General features: G+C 46.3%; 1 protein-coding gene and 1 long non-coding RNA gene across 2 annotated transcripts in view; one reads left to right on the top strand and one right to left on the bottom strand.

Moving 5' to 3' along the window:
* The window catches only part of LOC141154545 (uncharacterized), a 13,962-nt gene extending 1,346 nt beyond the window's left edge, over positions 1 to 12,616 (top strand). Inside the window, exon 2 of the long non-coding RNA XR_012247445.1 lies at positions 12,211 to 12,616. This is a non-coding gene — a long non-coding RNA (uncharacterized lncRNA). The remainder of the gene's footprint in view (positions 1 to 12,210) is intronic.
* On the bottom strand, positions 11,154 to 23,470 carry LOC141154544 (degenerin deg-1-like). The gene is made up of 10 exons (XM_073640615.1): positions 23,202 to 23,470; positions 21,345 to 21,475; positions 19,864 to 20,027; positions 18,064 to 18,168; positions 14,613 to 14,733; positions 14,254 to 14,326; positions 13,052 to 13,109; positions 12,852 to 12,925; positions 12,630 to 12,705; positions 11,154 to 12,414 (listed from the first exon to the last, which is right to left on the bottom strand). The coding sequence occupies exons 1-10, from the start codon at positions 23,396 to 23,398 to the stop codon at positions 12,205 to 12,207; spliced, it is 1,209 nt and encodes a 402-aa protein (XP_073496716.1). The 5' UTR covers positions 23,399 to 23,470; the 3' UTR covers positions 11,154 to 12,204.
* Positions 23,471 to 23,695: the final 225 nt, after the last annotated feature.

The following is a 23,695-nucleotide window of genomic DNA, read 5'->3' on the forward strand; positions in this document are numbered from 1 at the left end:
TAATGTCAGTCACAATGCCCCCATAATAATGTCATCCACAATGCCCCCATAATAATGTCATCCACAATGCCCCCATAATAATGTCAGCCACAATGACCCCATAATAATGTCAGTCACAATGCCCCATAATAATGTCAGCCACAATGCCCCCATAATAATGTCAGCCACAATGCCCCCATAATAATGTCATCCACAATGACCCCATAATAATGTCAGTCACAATGCCCCATAATAATGTCATCCACAATGACCCCATAATAATGTCAGCCACAGTGCCCCCATAATAATGTCAGCCACAATGCCCCATAATAATGTCATCCACAATGCCCCCATAATAATGTCATCCACAATGACCCTATAATAATGTCATCCACAATGCCCCCATAATAATGTCATCCACAATGACCCTATAATAATGTCAGCCACAATGCCCCATAATAATGTCAGCCACAATGCCCCATAATAATGTCAGCCACAATGCCCCATAATAATGTCATCCACAATGACCCCATAATAATGTCATCCACAATGACCCCATAATAATGTCATCCACAATGCTCCATAATAATTTCATCCACAATGCCCCCATAATAATGTCAGCCACAATGCCCCCATGATAATGTCAGCCACAATGCCCCATAATAATGTCATCCACAATGACCCCATAATAATATCAGCCACAGTGCCCCCATAATAATGTCAGCCACAGTGCCCCCATAAAATTGTCAGCCACAGTGCCCCATAATAATGTCATCCACAATGCCCCCATAATAATGTCATCCACAATGCCCCCATAATAATGTCATCCACAATGCCCCCATAATAATGTCATCCACAATGACCCCATAATAATGTCATCCACAATGCCCCCATAATAATGTCATCCACAATGACCCCATAATAATGTCAGCCACAGTGCCCCCATAATAATGTCATCCACAATGACCCCATAATAATGTCAGCCACAGTGCCCCATAATAATGTCATCCACAATGACCCCATAATAATGTCAGCCACAGTGCCCCCATAATAATGTCATCCACAATGCTCCATAATAATTTCATCCACAATGCCCCCATAATAATGTCAGCCACAATGCCCCCATAATAATGTCATCCACAATGACCCCATAATAATGTCATCCACAATGCCCCATAATAATGTCATCCACAATGACCCCATAATAATGTCATCCACAATGCCCCATAATAATGTCATCCACAATGACCCCATAATAATGTCAGCCACAATGCCCCCATAATAATGTCAGCCACAGTGCCCCCATAATAATGTCATCCACAATGACCCCATAATAATGTCATCCACAATGCCCCATAATAATGTCATCCACAATGACCCCATAATAATGTCAGCCACAGTGCCCCCATAATAATGTCATCCACAATGCTCCATAATAATTTCATCCACAATGCCCCCATAATAATGTCAGCCACAATGCCCCCATAATAATGTCAGCCACAATGCCCCATAATAATGTCATCCACAATGACCCCATAATAATGTCAGCCACAGTGCCCCCATAATATTGTCAGCCACAGTGCCCCATAATAATGTCATCCACAATGACCCCATAATAATGTCAGCCACAGTGCCCCATAATAATGTCATCCACAATGACCCCATAATAATGTCATCCACAATGACCCCATAATAATGTCATCCACAATGCCCCATAATAATGTCATCCACAATGCCCCCATAATAATGTCATCCACAATGCCCCCATAATAATGTCATCCACAATGCCCCCATAATAATGTCATCCACAATGCCCCCATAATAATGTCAGTCACAATGCCCCCATAATAATGTCAGCCACAATGCCCCCATAATAATGTCAGCCACAATGACCCCATAATAATGTCAGTCACAATGCTCCATAATAATGTCAGCCACAGTGCCCCCATAATAATGTCATCCACAATGCCCCCATAATAATGTAAGCCACAATGCCCCCATAATAATGTAAGCCACAATGCCCCCATAATAATGTAAGCCACAATGCCCCATAATAATGTCATCCACAATGCCCCCATAATAATGTCAGCCATGGTGCCCCCATAATGATGTCGGCCATAGCTCCACCACATCATACAGAGGTGATCCCCTGTTCTCATCAGGCCATGACGGTCATCTCTTCTTAGCGGAGATGTCACCTGATAATTCGCCTCGGTTACTGTCCTGTGGGAGAGGTGCTGGCGTTCCATACACCTGACACACACACACGCGTGACCCGACACACACAAGCACACACGCGTGACCCGACACACGCGCCCACACAAGTGACCTGACACACACAGGACGACGCACGGTTTTAGGGTTATTCCTGGATTTGGGGAGGTAATCGTCTCCACTTATACATAACGTTTTTCTTGTTTGCGTTGAATATGAGCTTTCACATCCCTGTTTTGCTGTGAATACTGGGGTCTTTGTGCAGCTGTGCGGTGAGGATTGTGGGGGGCGCTGCCAACATCCGCCCTGAGCAAACATTCCCTGCTCAGTGCGGCCACTGTGCCCCAGGGCAGGCACCAGGACGGACACGCGTCTTCTACAGAAAACATGTTTTGCAGGTCAGATTCAATAGGTACATAATGTACAAGATGGATTTAAGCAGGAACTCCACAGTATAAATCATCTGTGTCTTCTATTCCATTCACACCTAAAGCTTTTTGCTGATTTCCTGTTCTGCAATGCATTGTGGGAGCTCTTTAAAAGTGAACTGTTTGGTCATATGTCTAACAAAGGGGTGGAGCTAAACTACCGTTTTCCAAAGGTGACCAGGAGTATTTTTTAATGCAGCTCTTTATGTGACTAGAGGAAGGACATAAAGTTACTTCATTTTTTATGTACATTTAATCAGTATAAGATGGCTAATGGTCGCATAGTCGATGGGAGGTATGTGTCACAGAGATGGCTGTCCTCTGTGATGTAACCCAGAGTGTTTCTCTAGTGCATGTGAGCACTAAGAGGCTGTTTGGTGCATCTGGGACCGGGTTATGGGTAGCTTGGAGAGTTGGGCGGGTCTAGCTACCCACATTCCTCACCTCTGGGTGTGGTTAACAGCCTATAAAATGGAGGCTGTTGTTTAGCACATGGTCTGTGCGTCTGGAGGGAGAAGGCTTCCTGTGTGTGGTTGTCTCCAGACTGGGCCGTGTACTGGATGCTACACAGCCTATGTGACCACAGGACTGGCTAACCAGTGACTTTGCTCAAAGGATTGTTTTCTTTGTTTTTTCTTCACTAAAGGTTGTTTGTTTGCATTTTGCTTTTGACAAGTTTATGAAGCAAATAACCCATTATGGACATTTAAAGGAACATGCCTCCTGTTTGCCTCACACCGCACTCAAGTGAGTACAATCCCTACAGTTGGTGTTAGCAGTGCGGGCAGCATTCCCAGCACATACAGGAAGGACTGCATGTCCTTGGTGAACTCTGCCACAAGTCAGCAAGCGACGGCGGACAAAATGGAGGACCTGCTAAAACACTTAGTCCAGTCACAGCAGCAGGAGACCAACAGGTTGTTGTTATAGCAGATCCAGCAGGATCAGCAGCAGCCGATGTAGCTTCTAGCAACCACCATCCAGAGCAGGACGAGCGTCCCAACTAGTGATGAGCGAGCACTAAAATGCTCGGGTGCTCGAAGCTCGGGCCGAGCACATCGTGATACTCGGGTGCTCGACCCGAGCAACGAGCCCAATGTAAGTCTATGGGAAGCTCGAGCATTTTTCTGGCGGTCCCCCCGGTGGTCTGCAGAAGGTCAAAAATTGCCCAAATCGATGGGAACAGTGCACGATGAAACATGTCAGGCAGGCAGAATATATAGGCAGACAGGCAGGCGGGGTATATAGGAGGGTGCATGAAAAACATAGCAGGGCACTCGGAACACACTAGTGCCCTCCGATTTTCACGCACCCATCTCTTTAAAAAAGCCGGGAATTCAGCGGCCGCATACAGTTATAACATCGGTACTCGACAATTTAGAACAGAAAGAATAGAGCATCACACATAGATTAGATAGATAGACACATATCAGTCACATATATAATAAGTACAGTGACAGTGTTGGTTAATGTACTTGTCATTTAGTGTTAAAATAAAGGATTTATTTAAAAAAAAAATTGGCATGGGGTTCTCCGTAATTTTCGTCTCTAGCGGGGGTTAAGCAGACGGCTGGGGCAGATGTTAAAGCCTGGGAAGGGGGTAATACCCACGGAGCTTCCCAGGTCACTAATATCAGCCCCCAGCTGAATACCTAGCCTTTACTAGCTATCAAAATGGGGGACCCCAAAAAAAATGACGTGGGGTCCCCCTATTTTAATAGCTAGCAAAGGCTAGGCAGACAGCTGGGGGCTGATATTAATAGCCCAGGAAGGGTGCCATGAATATTGGCCCCCTCCCAGGCTAGAAACACCAGCCCTCAGCCGCCCCAGAAATGGCGCATCCATAGGATGTGCCCATAGGATGTGCCAATTCTGGCACTTAGCCTCGCTCTTCCCACTGCCCTGTAGCGGAGGCAGTGGGGTAATAGGACTGGGGTTGATGTCAGCTTATAATGACAGCTGACATCAAGCCCAGGTCAGTAATGGGGAGCCGTCTATAAGACGACCCCATTACTAATCCCATAGTGAAAGTGAAAAAAACACCAACACCCAGAATAAAATCTTTTAATTGAAATAAACACACAATACTTTAATATTCTAAATTAAACTCTACTTACTATTATACCCATTCCAGCTGAAGCCAATGTCTCCTGCAATAAAAGTAAAATAATTAACAAATCTCATCCCTACCTTTCCATGGTTCCCACGACGGCTCCAGCTCTGCTACATTAAGATGGCAGGCTGGATCGTAGCAGAACGCTGACATCCAGCTTGCCATGCCGCAGAGACACTGACAAGCCTTGCGCTCCTCAGTGTCTCGCTGTGACCGGCATCCAGATAAACTCAGCTCACCTCATGCACGTCACTGACAGCGTGGGAGAATTCTCCTGCGCCTGCGGTGCCTTCAAATGACGTGTTACGAAAGTGAGGGAGGAGATTGTGGAACAGTTATTGATGCTGTCAGGCAAAATGTATTTTTGTCCTAGTTTTAAAAATGAGAGATGTCTTAAATCTCCACCCCCTGCTCATTTGGAAGAGGCTACATAGAACTCACTCTTGCTTCCCCCCTAACAAGGAATTTTTATTTCCGCCATAAAACGTCAGCAAGCATACTGGTATACCCTGGATTTTCCCTCCAGTCCTATTGTTTAACTGTACAAACTTTTAATGTCGATTTTAATAATGCCCATGACTGTCACAAACACAGGGACCACATTTTTGAGATGTTCACATTTTTCCAATTGTGATGGTGTGGTTTTTGTGGCTGGAAGACCACCAGGAACCTGGGAACTGGGTTCTGAGCTTCTAAGCATCATAGAGATATCATATTTGATATCCATCTTCATGAATAGTGGTGACGGCAATCATGATGTCTCCATCTTGGATGTGGGACCCCCCCATACCAAGATATGAAATCTGAAGGATTTTTATGTCTTATGCAACTGGGTGGGTTCACAAAACCGAGCCCCCATGTGAGGTAAACAACATGGGTGTCTCCTAGAGTTTTGGCCCCTTACTAAAAACCAGAACGGCCATTTTACTTCATTCTTACCCGGGACGTCAGACGCATGCACTCCTCGCTGCGTGGAAGAATCACATTCAATTTCCGGGGAGCCGTCCCCTGCACAGAATCTGAGACCATCACCTCGTGGCGCAGGTTTTGCTATTATTTTCCCCTTTTATTTTAATAACTGTTTTATGCATATATGTAAATTGTCTCTTTTATAATATCTTGTATATCTTTTGTAAACACTGCCCACTTTTGGGAGTAAATCATTATTATTTACCAGCTTTGTTCTTCTTGTCCTATGTCGAGCAAACACGTTCCTCACCCGCTAATTCACGTTACCTAACGGGTACCCGATCCACCTGTTAAGCGATCGGTGGTGGCAGTATACCAGTATTTATGTGATATTGTGGTTTGAGGGTGGCTGGACGGAGGTATATATACTTTCCTGGAAGGAACTGGTGGTATATATACAGTACAGACCAAAAGTTTGGACACACCTTCTCATTTAAAGATTTTTCTGTATTTTCATGACTATGAAAATTGTACATTCACATTGAAGGCATCAAAACTATAAATTAACACATGTGGAAATATATACTTAACAAAAAAGTGTGAAACAACTGAAAATATGTGTTATATTCTTGGTTCTTCAAAGTAGCCACCTTTTGCTTTGATGACTGCTTTGCACACTCTTGGCATTCTCTTGATGAGCTTCAAGAGGTAGTCACTGGAAATGGCTTTCACTTCACATGTGTGCCCTGTCAGGTTTAATAAGCGGGATTTCTTGCCTTATAAATGGGGTTGGGACCATCAGTTGTGTTGAGCAGAAGTCTGGTGGATACACAGCTGATAGTCCTACTGAATAGACTATTAGTATTTGTATTATGGCAAGAAAAAAGTAGCTAAGTAAAGAAAAACGAGTGGCCATCATTACTTTAAGAAATGAAGGACAGTCAGTGCGAAAAATTGGGAAAACTTTGAAAGTGTCCCCAAGTGCAGTCGCAAAAAACATCAAGCACTACAAAGAAACTGGCTCACATGAGGACCGCCCCATGAAAGGAAGACCAAGAGTCACCTCTGCTTCTGAGAATAAGTTTATCCGAGTCACCAGCCTCAGAAATCGCAGGCTAACAGCAGCTCAGATTAGAGACCAGATCAATGCCACACAGAGTTCTAGCAGCAGACACATCTCTACAACTGTTAAGAGGAGACTTTGTGCAGCAGGCGTTCATGGTAAAATAGCTGCTAGGAAACCACTGCTAAGGACAGGCAACAAGCAGAAGAGACTTGTTTGGGCTAAAGAACACAAGGAATGGATAGACCAGTGGAAATCTGTGCTTTGGTCTGATGAGTCCAAATTTGAGATCTTTGGTTCCAACCACCGTGTCTTTGTGCGACGCAGAAAAGGTGAACGGATGGACTCTACATGCCTGGTTCCCACTGTGAAGCATGGAGGGGGAGGTGTGATGGTGTGGGGATGCTTTGCTGGTGACACTGTTGGGGATTTATTCAAAATTGAAGGCATACTGAACCAGCATGGCTACCACAGCATCTTGCAGCGGCATGCTATTCCATCCGGTTTGCGTTTAGTTGGACCATCATTTATTTTTCAACAGGACAATGACCTCAAACACACCTCCAGGCTCTGTAAGGGCTATTTCACCAAGAAGGAGAGTGATGGGGTGCTACGCCAGATGACCTGGCCTCCACAGTCACCAGACCTGAACCCAATCGAGATGGTTTGGTGTGAGCTGGACCGCAGAGTGAAGGCAAAAGGGCCAACAAGTGCTAAGCATCTCTGGGAACTCCTTCAAGATTGTTGGAAGACCATTTCCGGTGACTACCTCTTGAAGCTCATCAAGAGAATGCCAAGAGTGTGCAAGGCAGTCATCAAAGCAAAAGGTAGCTACTTTGAAGAACCTAGAATATAAGACATATTTTCAGTTGTTTCACACTTTTTTGTTAAGTATATAATTCCACATGTGTTAATTCACAGTTTTGATGTCTTCAGTGTGAATGTACAATTTTCTTAGTCATGAAAATACAGAAAAATCTTTAAATGAGAAGGTGTGTCCAAACTTTTGGTCTGTACTGTACGTCCTGTCACATCACGTGCCACAATAGTCGACATAAATTAGAGCTGCTGCGCCCGTGCTTATCCTTGGTCAATACCGTGTTTGACCAGCAGGATAAGGGGGCACCAGAGGGCTGCAAGGTCTGACCAAGTGTGTTTTCGTGACAGGTGCCGGGGCCCTGTAGATGGAGGGTGTTAAACATGGCCCATTCACATATCTTGTGGGGACATCTGGGAGTGGAAAAAACGCAGGAACGGATCGTGCAGAGGTTCTATTGGCCCGGGTGTCACCGGGAAATATTAAGATATTGCAGGTCCTGCCCTATGTGCCAGTTAACTGCCCCCACCTCTCACTTTCGAAGTCCCCTTCGTGCCATTGCCCATTATTGAAGTACCATCCGAGAGAATTTCTATGGACTTGGACGGTCCCCTGGTTAAATATGCTCGTGGGCATCAATATATATTGGCCATCTTGGACTATGCCACCCGCTATCCTGAAGCAATGCATCTGAGAAACTCCTCCGCCAAGAGTATAGCTCGGGAGTTAGTCCACGTTTTGTCCCGGACATGGTTGCCAAAGGAGATCCTGAACAACCAGGGAACACCTTTTATGAGTAAGGTGATGAGGGAATTGTGCAAGGTCCTGCAAATCTCCCAACTTAGAACGTCAGTATACCATCGTCAGACAGATGGCCTCGTGGAGAGGTTTAACAAAAATCTGAAGAGTATGCTTTGGAAGTCCATAGAAAAGGACGGCAGAGACTGGGACTGTCTCCTGCCGTATCTGTTCTCTATCCGAGAGGTTCCACAGGCCTCTACTGGGTTCTCGCCATTTGAACTCTTGTATGGCTGACATCCGCGGGGTCTCCTGGATGTCGCAAAGGAAACCTGGGAAGCCGAGGTCATTCCCCACAGGAGCGTCATCGAGCATGTCGCCCTGATACAGGAGAGAATTGCAAAGGTGATGCCCATCGTAAAAGATCATCTCGCCCAGGCACAGGAGGCGCAGGCCAGGGTCTACAACCGGTCAGCCAGAGTGCGGCTGTTCAATCCTGGTGACAGAGTCCTCGTCTTGATTCCTACTGTGGAAACTAAGTTTTTGGCCAAGTGGCAAGGGCCGTATAAATTGGTGGAAAAGGGTGGTGGAGTGAACTACAAGATTCATCAACCAGGACGACGTAAGCCATAGCAGATATACCACGTCAGCCTCATCAAGCCGTGGCAAGACAGAGAGGCGGTTGAAGCTCCATGCTTGCTGGTCAAACCAGAAGGTGAGGTTGGAGGAGTCACCATAGCGGAGACGCTAACAAAAGTCCAAAAACAGCAGTGTCGGGAGTTGCTGCAGAAGAACAGGGATCTGTTCTCGGAATTGCCGGGCTGCACAAGGGTCATAGAACACGAGGTTCTGACGGAGCCACATGTGCGGGTGAACTTGAAGCCCTATCGGATACCTGAGGCCCGACAAGAGTTGATCTCCAAAGAGGTGGCTTGTATGCTAAAACTCGGAGTCAATGAAGAATCCAAGAGCGATTGGTCGAGCCCAATGGTGAATGGAGATTCTGCAATGACTATCGGAAGTTGAATGAGGTCTCCAAATTTGACGCATATCCCATGTCACGCGTCAATGAGCTGATCGAGAGACTTGGGCCAGCAAGGTACATAACCACCTTGGATTTGATGAAGGGATATTGGCAGATCTCCATTGCACAGGGAGCTAAAGAGAAGACTGCTTTTTCTACGCCGGACGGATGCTTCCAGTATGTCCTGATGCCGTTTGGGAAACAGGGGTCCCCTGCCACCTTACAGAGAGCCATGGATCGAATCCTTGCACCCCATAAGAAATACCGCCACAGCATACCTAGATGATATTGTTATCTTCAGCCCAGACTGGGAGAGTCATCTGGAAAAGGTCCAGGCGGTGTTTGATGCTCTAAAGAAGACGGGGTTTTCAATAAACCCAAAAAATGTGCCATGGGAAAAGAAGAAGCCAAATACCTGGGTTATGTAGTGGGTAGATGCAAGATCAAACCCTAAATCAGCAAAGTGGAGGCAATCCAAACCTAGCCGAGACCGCTGTCAAAAAAACAGTTTACAGCCTTCCTGGGGATTGTGGGATACTCCATGAGGTTCATCCCAAACTTCGCCATAATGGCTGCACCCCTGACTGACCTCCTTAAGGGGACAAAATCAGTTATGGCCAAGTGAACTGCAGAGACGGAGACAGCCTTTCAAGAAATGAAAGTGGCTCTGTGTAGGCAACTGGTTCTGGTAGCCTCTGACTTTAAGAAAGAATTTGTACTCCAAGCGGACGCCTCAGATGTCTGTTTGGGAGCGGTCCTTTCCCGGGACATTCACGGGGAGGAGCACCCTGTTCTCTCTACCTGAGTAGGAAGCTGTCCTCATGTGAGAGGAATTATTTGGTTATAGAAAAGGTTGGTTGGCCATAAAGTGGGCGGTGGACACGTTACGGTACTATCTGTTAGAACGTAAGTTTAGATTGGTATCCGACCATGCCCTACTCAGATGGATGAGGGAAACAAAGGGTAAAAATGCTAGGGTCACCCGCTGGTTTTTAGCTCTACAGGATTTCAATTTACACGTAGAACATAGGGCATGGAAGCTACGTGATAATGCCGATGCCCTCTCGAGAATCCCTTGTCTAGTGGTAGAAGGTGCCAAGCCCCACGGCTTTAGGCAGAGGGGGGAGGTATGTAAGGTGGCTAATGGTCGCATAGTCGATGGGAGGTATGTGTCACAGAGATGGCTGTCCTCTGTGATGCAGCCCGGAGTGTTTCTCTAGTGCACGTGAGCACTAAGAGGCTGTTTGGTGCATCTGGGACTGGGTTATGGGTAGCTTGGAGAGTTGGGCTGGTCCAGCTACCCACATACCTGACCTCTGGGTGTGGTTAACAGCCTATAAAATGGAGACTTTTGTTTAGCACATGGTCTGTGTGTCTGGAGGGAGAAGGCCTCCTGTGTGTGGTTGTCTCCAGACTGGGCTGTGTACTGGATGCTACACCAGCCTATGTGACCACAGGACTGGCTAACCAAAGACTTTGCTAAAAGGACTGCTTTCTTTGTTTTTGCCTGCACTAAAGGTTGTTTGTTTGCATTTTGCTTTTGACCAGTTTATGAAGCAAATAAACTGTTATGGACATTTAAAGGAACATGCCTCCTGTTTGCTTCACACCGCACTCAAGTGAGTACAATCCCTACACCAGGTAATGTACTGAAGCTCGGGGGGGGCGCCTCCACTGGAGGAAATGCCTTAGAGGTAAGGGGCCGCCGTGAGACCGCCACTGAAAATGTGCTAGAATGTGGATGACTGGAGGGAAGACAATAATACCTACTGCACAATATTGCTGATGGGGGTCTCCAAATATGCATCCATATTGGACCCCAGGTCGACTTGTCACACCACTGGGAATCTGTATATCAATCTCTTTATTTCAGCTCACAATATATTCAGCATTATACTAAATATTTGCGCAGTTCAGCGAGCAAGCAGCGTAATAATCAGCGGCGATTAATATGACAAAATGTGCAGCACATGGACATCGATACTAATACAACATCACTCTTACAGGCGGCATTATCTATCGACTGCTGAGATATTAGTGCTCTGTGCATTAAAGGGGTTGTCCTGCACATAAGGAGGGTCCAACACTAGATCTGGTGTATGGAGCTGGTACAGCACAGCGCCGTACACTGTGTAGTGGCCTTTCTCGGTACTGCACCTCAGTTTTTATTGAAGTAATTGTTATATGAGCTACAGTAACGAAAATGGCCACTGCACAGTGTACGGGGCTGTGCTATTTCATATAGGCTCAGTTACCCTTAAAAACAACAGACAAACTGCGGTTTACTTACCCTTCCAGGTTCAACATTATGTGTCCGGTGCTGCCCCGTTTTCTGTTGTTTGGGTGCAGCAGTGTGTCACATTGTGACGCAGCCAATCAATGAGCCCAATAACCCGGGGAGGGGGAATAAAGCTCAGTTTATTTTTTTGCTCACGGGCAAAAGTTGTTTTGAAAGGGGACAATTCCTTTAATGTAACATTGGGTAAAAGTTGCCAAAGCTGCCGAATTAGAAGTTTGGGACCAACATCCATAAAATGAAAAAATAGTGTCCCCATCCTGGCTGATGATGGGAGCTGTAGTTTTGTAACATTCATTAGTTGGGGGACTCTGCGCCCACTTACTCATCACTATATACCTAGGGACCTGGAAAAGATGGAATAGCAGCCATATTAGATGCTACCCAGCTTCCGAAAACAGATAAAGAATTGGGTGATTTTCGGTTCCTACTTGACAGCATGGCGAGCCTGGGTGACAGATATTGGGGAGAGCAGAGATTATTTGGGTTGTTTTGTAGTGTTCTCGGCTATACATTCACTATAATGGCTACGAACGCGAGGGTTGGGGGATCATAACACACCTATTCCCGTCACTGCCATTTAATTATTCTATCAGTCCCCACATCACGGCCCTCTCTTTCTTTCACAGCTTGGTGGTCTTCTGCAGGTAGATGGTGCTCTGCTTTTGCACGTAAGGGTTGGAGTATCCCTCCTTGTTGGTCGTCCTGAGGCACCTTCGGATAAAAAGCAGAACGACGTCCAGCAGCAACTCGAAGAACTCCGCCAAGGTGCAAACAGAGAAGCCCACCCACAGGCCCACCAAGCCCCCCATGTTAGAGATGAGGTTGATTTCCTGCAAAAAGAAGAAAAAAAAACAAAACATAAGTCTATAGAGCTCTAGTCACATCCAAAATGTGTGCAGAATTAAGTCATTGCACCATCTCCTGATGCCAGTGTGACCAGGACCCCCATAATGCTGTGTCTTCATCACCTTGGGGCTCCCCCGTATTAAGTCTGGATGGAATATATATATAATATATTGTGCGTATAATTTAGGCTCAGTCTCACCGTCATTGATGGTTCTTCTTCTATCAGCTCAAAATTGAGTTGTTTGAAGTAAACAACGACCTTCACAAAATTATCCCTGGGGGAAATAAAAGACAGATTGGGGAACATTTTTAAAGGGCTGGTAATTCTAATATCAGCTTCTAATAGTGCAGAATCCTGAAGAGGCAGATAACAAGGAGCAGTAGACTGAATTCGATGTTTAAACCAGTGGAGGCAAGATACCTGATAAGAGCTGGATCATCCGCCACATCTTTCATTTGTCCTCCCCATTCCTTAAGGTCCTTAGAGAAATTTTCCTAAAAAGAGAGAAAAGTAATTTTCAGCTTCTACCAGTGGCAACATGCACCATTTGGATAAGTTATACCTTATTTTCAACAGTCTTGGACCTTAGAGGACCCCCTGGTCTAATATGTGACACTTACAATAAAAGCGGTGGACGGCCACTGGGATCCGGACACGGTCAGCTCATAAATCTCCTCTCTGTTATAAGGAAGCAAAGAATATAACATAATTATCTGCTTCTGGAAAAGTGGCGCATGCACGGTGGTAAAGTAGCAGCACCGGAAATAAAGACGTCCCCGGAGCAATGAGTCGCAAGTACAAGCCACAGTCAGCTCTGGAGTGTGAATTTTTTAACAAACAGGTCTGAATTAATTTAGAGGTCTCATCTGGGGTCTTTATTAGTTTAGGGGTCTTCTCAGTGGTCTATATTTAGAGGTCTAAATTAACTTTGGGGGTCTTAATTTATGTGGTTTGGGGTCTTTATCTAGGGATCTGTTTTGAGGTCTACATATGTTTAGGGTTTTGGTCTTGGGTCTGAATTTATTTAGGGGTCTGGTCTGAAGTCTCAGTAAATTTAGGGGTCTCTATTAATTTAGGGGTCTGATCTGAGGTCAGTGAATTTAGGGGTCTGGTCTAGGGTGTGAATTAATTTGGGGTATGGTTTCAAGTCTATATTTAGAGGTTTCTTTAGGGGCCCGGTTTGGGGTCTAAAATTATTTTAGGTCCTGGTCTGGGGACTGAAATAATTTTGAGTGCATCCCTGTTTCTCTCATTCTTCTTCACAACTTATTAGACAAGATGAGGACAGACTGTGGCTGCTGGCGCAGACACAGAGGACTGGGCATCAGTCAGATGTTGGAGGAGGGAGGCATAAACAGACAACTCAGGACTTCCATATCCCCCTACTAACAAGATTCCTGCAAGAACCCTTGGTGGGAGCGGTAATGGGGGCCATATTGTCTTTTCCTCAGCTGTCCCAGGAAGAGATATAGCGGACTCTGTTCTGGTCAGTAACATCTTGTCTCCTCTGCTCTTGGTAAACTTGTGGCCCAGTCTGACTCGTCATGTGATTCAGAAAAGCAGAATTGGCTAAAACGTCGTGTCAGCTGGAAACAGACAGGAAATTCTAGACCCGTGTCATGTGCTCTGCCGCTGCGTCGACACATTTGATGACTCAGCAATCAATAGTTAAAGGGGCATTGATTCACATCCTTATCCAGATGGGACGTGTCCTTCAAACTTTTGCTAAGTGGTCTCCAACTTGCATCTCAGAGCATTCTGGGAGTTGTAGTTTCCCTGCACCTGCAGATCTACAGGAGGTCGATAGGTGCAGTTGACTTACTTGCACTGTAGGGGGCAGTAGCAGTTCAGTTCATCGTGCGCAAATTTAAATTCATAGAGCTTCACACAGTCACCTGGAAGCGAAAGACGTAGTGATCAGAGCACGGTCAGCTATGTTTGTGATCCCTCTTACTTTCAGCCCCCTTGTATGGTTTCTCTTGGAGGGTTGGGCATATTCCTTTCTAATCGCACACTAACATTTCAACAGACAACCCTCCTATGTGGTTAAATTAAAGGGGCAGTAAACCTGGTACAATCAGCTTATTAGAGTCTTATAGGTTAAACACTTACCACCTGGAAAAGGCTGATAACAGAGAGGATATTTAATAACTTAATGATAAAGTAGTGGAATGAACGTACGGACGGCAGCATTGCTGAGGTTACACTTGGGGTACCCCAGCTCTTTTGGACAAGCAAACTCCCAGTGAATGCAGCCGCAATTGTCGATGATGTTCTGCTGGGCACACGTCCGTTTACAGGCCTGTGGGCGACAGGAAAACGGACAGCGAGGTCAGAGAAGACAGACACGCATGTATCGAGGGGCTGACCAAAATTTTCCTTATACTGATCGCAAGCAGAGATGTTAAAAATGCAAAGGATCCCTGTTACAATGAGAATGCTTCATTGGTCTAAGACAGGGGCGGGGAACCTCAGGCCTTTTCAGGGAAGATTCCTGTGCTCTGCAGTGTTTGGGCCGGGAGCTGTGAATTGATGGCCACTGGCCTTTTAATTTCTTCTTGCTGTGTAAGCACGAGCACGTAGTGTTCACTACTGAACCCTGAGGCGCATGCAGTGAAGGGTTAATTCAGGGCCGGCTCCAGGTTTTTGTGGGCCCCGGGCGAAAGAGTTTCAGTGGGCACCTTTAGCCCATACCACGATTCATGATGCACAGATACGGCGGAGAAATATAGATATACAACACAGGGCCCAGCCTGCCACCTCATCCTTCACATATGCAAACATGCACGCACACACACAGTACGCAGACACGCACGCACACAGTACGCAGACACGCACACACACAGTACGCAGACACGCACACACACAGTACACAGACACGCACACACACAGTACACAGACACGCACACACACAATACGCAGACACGCACACACACAATAGGCAGGCACGCAGGGACACAATACGCCGACGCGCACACACACAATAACCAGACACGCACACACACAATACGCAGACACGCACACATACAATACGCAGACATGCACACACACACAATACGCAGGGACACAATACGCCGACGCGCACACATACAATACGCAGACACGCACACATACAATACGCAGACACGCGCACACACAATACGCAGACACGCGCACACACAATACGCAGGCACGCACACACACAATACGCAGGCACGCGCACATACAATACGCAGGCACGCACACACACAATACGCAGACACGCACACACACAATACGCAGACACGCACACACACAATACGCAGGGACACTATACGCCGACGCGCACACACACAATAACCAGACATGCACACACACAATACGCAGACACGCACACATACAATACGCAGACACACAATACGCAGGCACGCGCACACACACAATACGCAGGCACGGACGCAGGCACACAATACGCCGACACGCACACACACAATAAGCAGACACGTACACACAATATGCAGACACGCACACACACAATACGCAGACACGCACACACAATACGCGCACACAATACGCAGACACGCACACACATTGCACAGACATGCGCATGCACACGGTACGCAGGCATGCACACACATACACACATGAACATAGTACACAGATATACACACACAATACGCAGACACGCACAGATACATACACATACACTCCCTCTCCCCAGTCCCTCAAGCTCGCTGCCTTGGGGTAACCCTGGACTCTGAACTCTCCTTCAAACCACATATCCAAGCCCTTTCCACGTCCTGCTGACTCCAACTCAAAAATATCTCCCGGATCCGCACATTCCTCAACCATGAATCTGCAAAAACACTAGTGCATGCCCTCATCATCTCCCGCCTTGACTACTGCAACCTCCTGCTCTGTGGCCTCCCCTCTAACACTCTCGCACCCCTCCAATCTATCCTAAACTCTGCTGCTCGACTAATCAACCTGTCCCCCCACTATTCCCCAGCCTCTCCTCTCTGTCAATCTCTTCACTGGCTCCCCATTGCTCAGAGACTCCAGTTCAAAACCCTAACCATGACATACAAAGCCATTCACAACCTGTCTCCTCCATATATCTCTGACCTAGTCTCCCGGTACATACCTGCACACAACCTCCGATCCTCACAAAATCTCCTTCTCTACTCCCCTCTTATCTCCTCCTCCCACAATCGCATACAAGATTTCTCCCGTGCATCCCCCCCTACTCTGGAACTCTCTACCCCAACATATCAGACTCTCGCCTACCATTGAAGCCTTCAAAAGAAACCTGAAGACCCACCTCTTCCGACAAGCCTACAACCTGCAGTAACCACCGCTCCACCATACCGCTGCACGACCAGCTCTACCCTCACCTACTGTATCCTCACCCATCCCTTGTAGATTGTGAGCCCTCGCAGGCAGGGTCCTCGCTCCTCCTGTACCAGTCGCTGTCACATTGTGTTCAAGATTATTGTAATTGTTCTTGTATTATACCCCTTCTTCACATGTAAAGCGCCATGGAATAAATGGCGCTATGATAATAAATAATAATAATAACATACATATTTGAACACATTCTTAAAAACACATATAAAACAGACATAAATATATATATACACTGACATACACAGACATTCACATCATACATGCACACACACACATAAGAAATATTTTTTATATGGGGATTGGAGAAGCTCGCTCACCTGCCCCCCTGGCCTGTGTTTCGTCCAGCTCCTCAGTCATGTGGCAGTGCAGGGCCTCAGGCGTGTCACATGGCCCTGGACCATCTGGGGGGCCCACTCGCCGTCAGGGCCCGGGCCACTTCCCCCTTCATCTGTGCAGGGCCGCCGGTGCTGTTCAAGCCCTGCTCTGCTACATGCAGCAGCAGTAGTCAGTGTGCGGTCAGTGTGCTGCTGCACCACCAATCAGGACCAGTGCTGTCACTTTCCTGACATGGCCGCGCGCTGTGTCTGGTAGTAATGACGTGGCAGGTGCGAAACACAAGCACAATTAAAGGCGCAGTGTCGCCCCTGCGTGTCATTACTACCAGACACAGCCGCACAGCGTGCGGCCATGTCTTGAAAGTGACAGCACTGGGCCTGATTGGTGGAGCAGCAGCACACTGACCGCACACTGCTGCTGCTGCATGAAGCAGAGCAGGGCTTGAACAGCACCGGCGGCCCTGCACAGATGCCGGGGAAGCGGCCCGGGCCCCGATAATGAGTGGGCCCCCCTGATAGTCCAGGGCCCCAGCACTTGCCCGGGTACGCCGGGTGCGGACGCCGGCCCTGGGTAACGTCCTGACACCAGTGCCAGCGTCAGGCCGTACTTTGTGGGCAGGGTTAGCTCACAATTTGTACGGCCCCCGAAGGATGATACAAATATCCAAATGGCCCTTGGCAGAAAGAAGGTTGACCACCCCTCCATTGGTTGTGTGTGGTACTGCAGCTCAGCACCATTGACTTTAATACCAGACGTAACCACGTTTTGCGGTTTCTGAAAGCTATTGTGTTTTTCTAATACTTCACATATGGCGGTAATGTTTGGGTTTGGTGGGGTTTTTTTGAGCACGGTAATGTGAATGAACCCATGATCTACCACAATACATATCAATATGTCTGCCGTGCTGTCAGTCCCAGCAGGACAAGCTGACCTCTCGCGTGTACCCAGATCCATAAACATCCTTATAGAAGTTCTTGATGTTCTCCCCTTCCGTGCACTGACTTATGTACGGGGATTTCAGCCTTTCAATGTGAACCTGCAAAACAGAACAACAAATCCAGCCATTACATTAATATAATACAACATGGAGAAAAGTATTGGGCTAGCGTCTCAATTACTGAATTCTGGTTTCTCCTTCAGTCCTGTCGCCCCGGTGTATAACCTTCAGCCTCCCGCCATGCCGTTTGCCTTTACTAATGTGACAGAGTGGTCGGTGGTGCAGAGCTCAACTATACCAGCGCGGTCCTGTAATAGGAGTCACCGGTGTAACAACTCCATTCCTGACATTTTTTCCTTCTGAATCTTCCCCCATCACCTGTGAGTGATATTACTGAGAAGTGGAAGGAATTGTAGCAACTCAGCCATGAAGTGGAGACCCCATAACGTTACAGAGCGGGGGGCTGAGTGCTGAGGAGCAGAGGGCAGAAAAGTCACCACCGCTCTGCTGACCCTAAAACTGCAGAGTCCAGACCTCCTCTGGTATCAGCACTAACACTGCGCCCCGCCAGGAGCTTCATGGCCGAGCAGCTGCATGCAGCCGTACATCACCAAGCACAATGCCGAGCGTCGGATGGAGTGGTGTAAAGCTGCCACCACTGGACTCTGGAGGAGACGTGTTCTGTGCAGTGATGGATCTCACTTCTCTATCTGGCGTCTGATGGAGGAGTCTGGGTTTGGTAAATGCCAGGAAAACATTACCCCCTGACTACACAGTGCCCGCTGTACAGAGGGTGGAGGATAATGCTATGGGCTGTTATCAGGGCTCTGCCTTTTAATTCCACAAGTTAGACATTGTGGACAATTGTAGCTTCAGCTTTGTGGGAACTTTGGGGAAGACCCTTTTCTGTCCTCATGACTGTGCACAGTGCACAAGCTCCATACAGACATGGGGGGGAGAACATGACCGGCTGCACAAAGCCCGGACCTCAGCCCCATCCAAGAATGGAGATTGTGAGCCTGGCCTCCCCCCAACATCAGAGTCTGACCTCGCAAATATCTTCAGGATGAAGGGGCAAAAATTCCACAGTCTCCTCCAAAATCTGGTTGAAATCCTTTCTAGAAGAGCAAAGCCGTTATATCTGCAGTGGGGACGACTCCATATTAATGTCTATGGGTGTAGCTAGAGGACAGAAAAGCTCCTGGAGGATGGTGAGGGGGGCACATACTTTTCTTTATGTAGTTTCCACTATGATTGTTTGCTTATGACCAGGGTGCCATCTAGTGGTCAGTAGGTGGAAACATCTTTGTGGAACCGATCTCTTTTTTTCGGATCAATCCTATAAGAAGACTAGTGGTGTAGCTATAGGGCTAGATCCATGCCGTGAGGGGGTCCTGAAGGTCCTTCTACAACATAAAAGGACAGCAGCTCTACATATGTTATGCACGCAGAACTACAAGGGTAGCTGCTGACAAAAAGTTGGGAGTACCCTTTGCTTCTTGATGCAGGGGCTTGTATATCATAGATCTTGAAGGGACTCAAAATTTTGCAAACCATGGGAGGAGAAATTTACCCCAGAGTTATAGAAAGAAGATGCAAGGGTTACCAAGCACCTGGCTCCCTGGGCGGAGTGGCAGAATAATGGTGGACCATTGTGATTTTTACCATGAGGAACGGGTGGCGTCTTATATCAGTGATGACATGGGGGGGGGGGGGTTCAGAACAGGAGCGGAGGATATAGACCTCTGTATGAGATCTGTTACATGACACTGGCCCTTTAAGGCATGTTGTTACCTTCATCATGCCGATATCGGTTTCAGCTCCAGGTGGAACATTGACACCTTCATCCTCAGGGAACGGCATCTGGGTCTGATCGTGAATGAGGAGACGGATGCCAGCGGAGTGCGTCATGTCCCGCACATATTCAATCTGCTGAATGAACAGCTCCAGGTGCAGACCTGCTGGGCACACGGACGGGTCAATACCCAAAACCATTGAAGACAGGGTCAAGGTTTATGTGGGCAATGGAGCCTATCCTACACTCACTGGGCCATTTCTTCTGCCAATGTGACAGCGCCTCTAGTGCCTTCCAGCAATCACAACCTTTTTCTACTGTCTGCAGTGCCCTCCCCCTTACCATTACAGCCCCTGAAGCCCCATATAAAGCTAAGGGAACTGCATATAAAACGAATGCATTTTCTGGAAAGCGTAGACCCACCCATCCCCCTCCGTCGTGCAAGATTATTCCAGAACCTTCTAAAAATACAGCATCAAAACGGCCTTGCAGGCAGGTACAGAAAGTCCGTCCATTACTATTATACCGGCTTATTAGTAATAACCAGGTCACCATTAATGATACCGCCATCTCCTGCTCAGCAGCCACACCTGGTAATTCACAGCTCGCTCCTATCTGCACTAGAATATGCAATAGCAATCTGCTCTGATTATTGAGGTTTTTTTCCTGCCATTTTTGATGCTTTTTTGTGCAGATTTGAAGCAGTGTTATTTTTAGTGCAGAAACGCTGGGATTTCTGCTGTTAAAAACAGAGTGAAATCTGGATCGACAGAAAAAAACGATATGCTATGGATGGAAATATCCACATTGTGGGACAGTTTGCATGCAGAAAATATCCAGAATGTATAGATTTGTTGAAATCTGGTAATGTATTATTTTCTGCACTCAAATCTGTGTTGAAAAATCCAGAAGTCTGCAATGTATGAACTTCACCTAAGGGCTCGCTCACACAAGCGTATAACACAACCAAGTGCTATGCATTGTTTTATCACATAACACTCGGCCCAGTGTTACTCTATGGGGCAGCTCAGATCTGTAATTTTTTTTTCTCATGCCGATTCGGCATAGTAGAACAATCCCAGCATGGTGCGGGTGCATCCGAGAATCGGATCTCACTCACTCATACAAGTTTATGGGTGCATGTGAAACATCGGACAGCACTCGGATGTCATCCAAGTGCAGTGAAATTCCCTCAGATTTCGGCAATGGAGGAGATGGAGAAATTACTTTCTTTGTCTCTTCCGCACCTAGGCTGCGATTCCCTCATGCAGCACAGCGCACGGACACTCTGACAGAGTTTGATCCTAGTGTCATTTGCATAATCTGCTCCGATTTTCTCGCACGAGAGACCATACGCTCGTGTGACCCCGGCCTAAACCAGAAACACACAAACTCAGGACTTTCGTTCCAATGACTTTACTGTCACCCTGAGCCCTCCCCTCCTGAGCCTGGCATACATAACCATGGTGGGGGTCCTTACCGTACATAAACCCTGCTTTGGTGATGTTGAGTGGCAGGTTGTTCGCTGGGTTCCCTCGATAATCTGTTGGCTTCAGGGAGTTGAAGGTATAACAATTCCCAAATTTATAGTTAATAAAAGTGGAGAAGAAACTAAAAAAAAAAAGAAGAAAAGTAGTAAGAATCCAGCACAACTGTCCAGCTCTGACAATCCTCCATGAGCTGTGAGATGTGGGCTACTACTGGAAAGTTCTGGAGGTTTCTAATGGACTTTATCGGGCCAATTCATCATTGTTTTTAGCCCCTCATATAAGGTTCTAAGGCTACGTTCACATGCTGTAGACAGCATTTTTTTTTCAGCTGCAACAATGACAAAAAATACAACAATTTTTTTTTTAAAGCATTTTTCTGCAAAAAAAATGCACCCTAATCACAAGGTTTCAAACAAAGACTTACAGTGACTTTTTATTTGCATTATTGAGTCTGCACCCTTTATATCTTTTAACCTTACTTGGTTTTGAAAATTTTTTTTCTATTCGCCATTATGACTGCAGTTTTGGTTATCCAGATGTTTTCAGCCTAATTCATCATTTTGTGGCTTTTCAAAACTTCGTCCAACTAGACTCCTGCACCTATGAAGTACAAAATCTGTCTCATTTGTTTTTCAGAGTTGAAGACTAATAAGTGACATTTTTAAGCTTATTGAAAGGATCATGCAACTGATGTGAGGAAAAAAAACGAGAGCCAAAAAGTAATCTTTGAATTTGAGTAAAATTCATTAAAGATCGTGATAAATTTTGCACAAAGTCCATCAACGCTATAAGAAAAGACAAAAACAAAAAATAGATAGCAAATGCTGAATTTTCCCGGATGCTTCAATCCCTTACCATATAAAGCAGATCTCTGATTTATATCAGTGAGTGGAAACATTACGGGTCTAAAATCCTGTACACACAAGGGCCCCAATTTGTCATTTTTTTGTCTTTTTGTGCTGATGAATTTTTCGCCAAATTTATCAAAATGGGGTCACAATGTTTACTAAATTCAAAGATGCTTACTTTTAGTCGCCTTTTTAGAGTGAAAAATCTCACAATCCTCGCAATAAGCTGTATCTAAAAAAAAATTACAGATTTTGCACTCCACTAGAGTGCTGGGGTCCAATTGTACAAAAATTTTGTGATATATCAAGAAGTCGTAAATGATGAATTTGGGCTAAAACATCTGGATAACCAAAGCCACAGCCATAATGTGGACCAACAAAAAAAGCTGCACTGTAAGGCGCAAATTTAAATAATGAATAGAGTGCAAATAAAGTATTTTATAAGAACAATTTTCCCCCAGAAAAAAGGTGCTGCAAAAGTGAGGATGACCTGTCCCCTGGAAGTTTTGATATTCTGAGAGCGGACAGTACAAGGATTGACCGTTTTTTGCTTGATCCTATTATTATAAGAAGCTACATAATGGCTCCATTAGTGGGGTGCGCACCGATGTCTCCGCCAACTGTTGTCAGATGATTAAAGAAAGACCGTAAAAGATCAGAGGAAAATCAGCCAGGAGTCACTAGTGGATTAATGAGGTGCAGGAAAGCGAGGTGGAGCGAGGGAGCGGCCTCTTTATAGCCAACGTAACTCTGAGTGGCTGATAACAGAGAATACCTGATGTATTAAAAGCATCAGTCTCCTTACAACTGATATGGTTCAGGAAACCTTACATAACAAGGAAAAATATATCATTAGGAAAGGGACAGTAAGGGATCTGTTACTTTCTCTGAGTGAGGATTTGCTAACACATGCATGCTCAGACAGAGTGCATATGTATATGGGGGATGTCGGGAGAAGTAGCTGCCGGATGAATGAGATATCAGTATATCCTGCCGTACCTGGCGTTGCATTCCTGACCATGGAAGTTGCAGAAGATCAGCATGTCATCCAGCTGGTGGCCCATCTCTACCTTCTGCTCATCTGGTAACTGGTTAAATTCCGAGGCGAACCTGTTGAAGGCGCCGGCGTACTGGACGCTGTCATCTTGACATTCAGACGTTGAGTTGACGTGAGAGCGATTTCTCCGGTGGTTCATCTCTAGACCTGAGTCCTAGGAAGGAAAAGAACAAATTGGAACTCTTTATAGTAACTGCTTACTGACAGTGAATGGGAACATACTCCGTCCAGACCTAATCCATCTCACATGGCCTGCCATGTTTTTGCGCATGTCCAAAAAAGACAGGACGGAGGCCAGACCGTGTCCAAAGTGTATCTGCCAGCTTCATGGAAATGAATAGCTTTGTTGGGGATTCCAACAGAGACCGTGACGTAGAGCTCAGCGTTGAGGACTGAATATGTGTGAATCTAGCCTAAACTGGATGTAATTGTAACC

Source organism: Phyllobates terribilis, unplaced genomic scaffold (genome assembly GCF_046119375.1).
Source record: "Phyllobates terribilis strain yellow unplaced genomic scaffold, ASM4611937v1 Scaffold_7__3_contigs__length_470593459, whole genome shotgun sequence".
Classification (NCBI taxonomy): domain Eukaryota; kingdom Metazoa; phylum Chordata; class Amphibia; order Anura; family Dendrobatidae; genus Phyllobates; species Phyllobates terribilis.

Bases quoted from the DNA above. Each gene is read 5' to 3' on its own strand.
- LOC141154544 (XM_073640615.1), bottom strand. From the start codon at position 23,398: ATGAACCACCGGAGAAATCGCTCTCACGTCAACTCAACGTCTGAATGT. The intron at 14,327-14,612 runs GTACGTTCATTC...TTTCGCTTCCAG, and splicing joins CCTCAGCAATGCTGCCGTCC to GTGACTGTGTGAAGCTCTAT. The intron at 12,415-12,629 runs GTGAGACTGAGC...TTCTTTTTGCAG, and splicing joins AAGAAGAACCATCAATGACG to GAAATCAACCTCATCTCTAA.